This window comes from Mesocricetus auratus, unplaced genomic scaffold, assembly GCF_017639785.1.
Source record: "Mesocricetus auratus isolate SY011 unplaced genomic scaffold, BCM_Maur_2.0 Super-Scaffold_4256, whole genome shotgun sequence".
NCBI classification, from domain to species: domain Eukaryota; kingdom Metazoa; phylum Chordata; class Mammalia; order Rodentia; family Cricetidae; genus Mesocricetus; species Mesocricetus auratus.
Genome location: NW_024429182.1, coordinates 99,840,600 through 99,846,599, shown reverse-complemented (window position 1 = coordinate 99,846,599; position 6,000 = coordinate 99,840,600). Strand labels below are relative to the sequence as shown.

Sequence of the window (6,000 nt, the reverse complement as noted above, 5' to 3'; positions counted from 1 at the left end):
CAGCAAGCTCCAGATCCCTGTTTCAAAAACTAAGGTGGGGGTCAGCAAGATGTCTCAGTGGGTAAAGCCACTTGCTACCAAACCTGGCTACCTGAGTCAGATTCCCAGGACCCAGACGGTAGAAGAGCCAACTCCCACAAGTTGTCCTCCAGCCTCCACATGTAATATATATAGACATAATAAATACACATATATACACATAAATAAAATACATAAAATATAATTAAAAAAGAAACAGGAACCAGGAAGATGACTTCTGACCAACAACCTCAAGGTTGATCTCTGCCCTCCACATTACACAGACAAAACCACAATTACACACACTGAATATGTGCCAACCCCCCAAAATAAAATAAAGAGCCCCAGAATCAGTTTTGCTCCCCTATTCCTTCACAAGCAGGAAGCCATGTCTGTAAGCTCCAGATGGGTAGGATTTTCCATTTACTCACTGTACTATCCTTGTGGTTAGAGCCATACCTGGCACATAAAAAAAAAAAGAATGAATAATATTTGCTTATAAATTTATGTTCTAATTGGAATTAGAACTGTTAAAAGGAAAAAAACCTAAATATCACTTGATAATTCTCGTGTGTGTGTGTGTGTGTGTGTGTGTGTGTGTGTGTGATTTTTAAGTGTAGGCTAAATTAAACTCATTTGGCATTTCAGCTGCTGGAACACAGTAAGGCTAAATTCTCAGAGGGACACAGGTATGCTATGCTGACAGAAGATGAAACATAATTTATTCACGTTTGTTGTTTCTTGATCCATGTGTATTCAAATGATATTTTATTTTATAAAAACTTACACCTGTAAGTAATGGATTGACCATAAAAGAGGGCTTAACCTGGAATACATGGAAGCTCTAGGGAGCCTACAAGCTCCCAAAATTGTAAGCAAAATCTAACATGTGTACTGGCATGTGCATATTTTTGGTGATTGAGTTCATAGTTTAGTCAGATTCTTAAAGATGTCTATAACCCAGGAGAGGTTAAATTGTTTTTCTTACTTAGAACAGTCACAAAGTGGTTGAAACAAATCTGTACAATAAAATGTTATCCAATAGCTCCATCTATGGGTAAGTAATTATCACCTAGTAGAAATGGGGACAACCACCAGGAGCAGGTGTGCCTCAGGAATGCTCCTGCTGAGACAGACTTTCAGCATTGTTCTAATGTGAGTTTATTAACTACAGCATTACAGCTTCTTCCCAGGTGTAGATGCAAAAATTAGGAGGCGGTTGATAAATTCTACTTACAGTACTTCAGCACCAAAAAACTGGGCAGTTATGCTGATAAATGTATATACAGTTCAACATGTCAGTCTTAAAATGCTTATTTATAGTGAAATTCATATAAAACCGTTAAAAACTTTTCTATTTACACTTTTTAAAAATGAGAAGTATAGTTTCTTTTGCCACAGCTTGTCAAAATTCTTACCCTCCCATCCCTTACTCTTCATTCAACTTGTGACAGATAGCAATCATAAGACCAAAAACAGCATGTAAACAAACTGCTCCCTAAAAAAGTAAAAACTTAAAAATATTACATTTAGAACTGTAAGTGAACTTTTTCATACATTTCAAAGGGGCTTAAACAAAAGTAATAAAAGTTGTTCTCAAAGTCTCAGTCCAACATGGATGTGCAACTTCAGTATCAAGAGAGCATCAAACGAACAGAGTTCAGTTTCCTTAACACAACTCAACATTTCCTTTGGGCCGGAAATGTCTTTTTTTTCCTGTTTCCTGATCAAATCTAATCCATCTTAAGGGGGGAGGGGAGGTGGGAAGGCCAGGCGATCCAGCTTCCTAGGACATGTAGGAGAAGGGATTCAGCCTGCTTGAAAACATTTACATTAAATAAATAGGCAAGTGTGGAACACCACAATAAATTAGTATACAACCAAGGAGCATATACAAGCTACCCCAAACACTTCCCAGTCAGTGATCTGATGTTTACCCTCCAGCAAGGACTCTTTAATGCTACAACTTTCCTAGGTATTCATAAACTAATCATGAACTGAGCAAATGTAAAATGTTAACCAAATCAATACTTCCAGGGATATGTAAAAACAAACACGATTTTTTAAAAAACTGTTCAGATACATCATTTCAAAAATACAAACTCTTCACATCCTCCTTTCTTTTCCTTTAATATTCTCTGGTGGCATTTGCTCAGTGGAAAGCAGCTAAAAACCACTCCAGGAAAGTCTCTTTCCACTGCCAGACAAACTTCCCATTGCCCAGCTGCAGCAAGTTGCCAGGTCTCCATGGGTGTGCATCTTTTCCTTAGTTTTTTTTTTTCTTTTTCTCTATTTTTTTTTAAAAGTACATTCCCCTGTGAGTTTTATCTTGTTAAAATGCTGCTCCTGCAGCAACATTTCATTGAAACACTGTGTTTCAAGGTCCACAGCCTAAATATGAACAAAGTGCTTTTTTTAGACAACAAATTATAAGTTTCCCTGGACACTTGGTAACCAAGCAGGCTTTAAAGTGCACTCCGGTGTCTGAAAACTAGGACCGTTCAGTGGAGCTCTGAGAGGGGCTGGGCTCAGTTCCATCCTCCGTGCTGCTGTCTACATCCTGCTCCATTGCTGTCTCATCGTCATCCAGCTGCTGACTGGTGAAGTTGTTCAGTTCAAGAAGCCCACTGGGCTCCACTACCACATTGGAGCTGGAGTGACAAGGAATAGCGTACTGGGGAATGGCCTGGAAGAGAAGATGCAGGAGAGTATGTTTATAGTGAAAAAAGGTAATAGGAGAATGCCTCCCCAAACTAAGCACAGAAAACAGAAAGTTGGCATGGATCAGACAATCTCCAGGCAAGCAGTACGCTAGATCTCACACATGGCATTCGACTGCATCCCGTCACATTGTTGTACGGAAACTATCAGCAAACATGAGGTGAGAGATGTCCTCAAGGTCACACAGCTGTCAAGGTCAATTCTGGATTCAACCTCAAATCCCATATAGACTCAGAGTGGCCTTGGTACTCCTTTATGGGTACAGCAAAGAAGGCTAACAGTACTGCAAATTTAGAAGGTAGGCTTTAAAGAATACTTTCATCTTATCTTACCAGTTTTGTTTTTGTTTTTTTGAGACAGGATCTCACTATGAAGTCCTGACTGACTTAGAACTCACTATATATATATGACCTCAAACTCACAGAGATCCTCCTGCCTCTGCCTCTGAAGTTCTGGGAATAAAAGCATGCACCATTACATTCAGCCTAAATATTTTTGTTCATCTTCAAGATAAATGACTGGTTGCTGACACACAACAAATTTTAAGCCTCGTTGATGATTCAAAGAGAAGACCAATTTGTTTAGTCATAGCACAAACACCTTTATTGCAATTAAGTAGTGAAGGTAGTCAAATATAAGAGAATGCCAAAAACCTGCTAATTAAACAACTAAAAAAAAATTACTAGGTGAACACTGGATAGAGCCCCTTGGTAAGTACTTATTGGTGACTTATGGTCCTATCAGATTCTTTTTTCTTCATAACCTTTTTTTTTTTTTTGAGGAGGGAGGGGGTTCTCATGTATCCTAAGCTGGCCTTGAACAGACTATGTAGCTGAGATGACCTTAAACTTCTGATCATCCTGCCTCTACCTCACAAGTGTGGGGATTGCAAGCATGCACTTCCATGCCTTGCTATATAGATACCTTTTAACAAGGAATATCAGTTATGCCACACCTCTGCTCCTAATCCTGGACATGAGTAAACTGCACTTTCATTCCTGCTAATACAATGCAGAAAAAAATTTTCAACTAAGCCATCCCAAAAGAGAATGGCAATCTAAGTCTCCAGTTTGTCACAATCCATTTGAGTAAAATCAGTAACAGTTACCATCTGTTGGGCAAACACTGAGGCAGTCACTGTGCTAGGTGCTTAATTTTATTAACCTTTACATAGATTCTAAAAATCAGGCATCACTTATTCCCACTATCAATGAAGAAATCGAGGCAAGAGTGACATTAGTAGTCCAGCCCAGAGTAGTGGATGTCAAAACCACAAACACATCTCTTTCCCAAAACAGCCCATCTCTTCAAGTAAACAAACAAACAAACAAACAAAAAACCAGCAATTACAACAAAACCTTTAAGAAATATGTAATTCACCAAATTCATTTTATAGATGGAAAAATATTTGAATAATTTTACAGCTACTTTGGCTCCTCTCAATTATCAAGCCCTCATATTTAATTATGTTTCATTTGGTTTAACAATGATCAATTTGTATCCCCTTATAGCTTAACAATACTGCAAATGGAAAACTTATTATATGAAATTTGAAGCATGTACAATGGCTCTATATGCTAGTTGTAAGTAGGAATTCTCAATGAACTCAAATGGGCTGCTCTGATACTTTGCAAACTATGTACCAGTTTGGAGCAAATAAAAGCAGCCAATATCAAGAGAAAAGAAAAAAAAACCCTTAATATCTTGCATTGAGAGATAGAAATAAAACATAACTCCTAAGGGCTAGTCTGGACTCAGTTTTAGTCATCAACCTTAAGTCTGTAACACAGAATGACCGACTGCTGGTTTTTAGAACAAACAGGATAAAGGTGGAGAAGGTAGGCTGTTGATGAACTGTCCACTGTGGTGGCAATACTATAACAAGATGATTAAATAACTCCTGACCCAAGAAGTCAAGTTTATGGTTTATGTCAAGTTAAATGTAAAAGTAGTTAGAAACACACATGGGGAACATGTTTCTGCATACATTCTAGTCGGCTGAAGTGTGACTATTTTAGGAACCGCAAATTCAGATGAGGAACAAGAAATGTTTACAAACTGTCCAAAGATAAACTCTGCATTTTGTTACCACCTTGGAGTGACTAGTTCTGTGACTAGTATCAAACCCACAACCTCCCATTTGCCCCAGACGTGTCATTTTCCTTCTGGGTCTTACCTGGATGATAATCTCTGTTGGGTTCTCTTCAGCTTTCTTTTGGCCTACATTCTGAATACGCATGAACTGGCCTGTCGCAGGCACTCCTGCTGCTTCCATCTTTCTGGTCGTTAAGGGAGGGCCAACAGCAGATGGACTTGAACAGGACTCTCTACATTTCGCCATCCCTGCCACCACCACATGGGTAGTGGGTAAAGCTCCTGCCTCACCAGTGAGCACACCGGTGGCCAGAGCCTTCTTTGGGGGATCCACTACCATATGTTCTACATTTGTATCAATCTGAGCTTCCATCAAAGACATTTGCAAAATGTCTGACACTGCTGTCTTCTCAGAGGCCTGAATGGGAGATATGCTTGTAACTGGTGACGTCAGCTTAGGAACAGAACTGCCACCAGTTATCTTTGTAACTGTGGGAGGCTGGCGCCCCTCAAATGTTATCTTTGTAACAGAGGATCCTTGGGTTATAATTGGCTGCTCCACCTGAAAACAAATTGGGGTTGTGTGTATTATAGCTACATCTCTTTGAGGAAAAACTAATCAAACACTCCAGAAAATATGGTAAAAGAAACATTTGTGCGGTATACTAGGAAGACATTTTGAAGCTCGATGCTTTAGTAAGAGGGCTGGATGGGAAGGATCTGTTTTCTTTTAAGGAACCTAGGGAAAGAGGAGGGGTTAAAAGAACCTTTGTTCAGCCAGCCAAGCTTTGAGGCAGTAAAGGAAAAAAAAAAAATCACAGCAGCCTAGTTATCCTGAGATTTACATCCCGAGATACCTTCAACCCGCTCAAATGATTTCATATAATCTGCTTTTAAAATTAAAAGTGGATGGATTTTTTTCAATCTCTTAGTATAAATATATTCTATGTGTATTTGTACACACACACACACACACACATATACACATCAGTCCAGAATCATCACTTAATGCTAATAAAATTTTTCTTTAGATTATCCATACATTTCCTCTGTTATCTAGACAATAAATCTAAAGGGCAAATTCATCAACTAGATGGTAATGATGTAAACTAGAAAGGAAGATAGATAGTCAATTATGTTCCTTAAAAGACTGCAGTTTCCTTAGCA

The 6,000-nt window shown here is 38.7% G+C and overlaps 1 protein-coding gene across 14 annotated transcripts in view; it reads right to left on the bottom strand.

Moving 5' to 3' along the window:
• Positions 1 to 204: 204 nt before the first annotated feature.
• The window catches only part of Emsy (EMSY transcriptional repressor, BRCA2 interacting), a 75,515-nt gene continuing 69,719 nt past the window's right edge, over positions 205 to 6,000 (bottom strand). For 10 of the 14 annotated variants that reach the window (XM_013116333.3, XM_005073961.4, XM_013116332.3 and 7 more), the window contains 2 exons: positions 4,916 to 5,395; positions 205 to 2,704 (listed from right to left, as the gene is read on the bottom strand). In XM_013116333.3, the coding sequence (XP_012971787.1) occupies positions 2,510 to 2,704; positions 4,916 to 5,395 (675 nt within the window). In that variant the 3' untranslated portion in view covers positions 205 to 2,509. Of the gene's footprint in view, positions 2,705 to 4,915; positions 5,573 to 6,000 lie in introns of those variants that run through there. The other 4 variants (XM_013116338.3, XM_040728126.1, XM_040758315.1 and 1 more) reach the window with 3 other exon arrangements.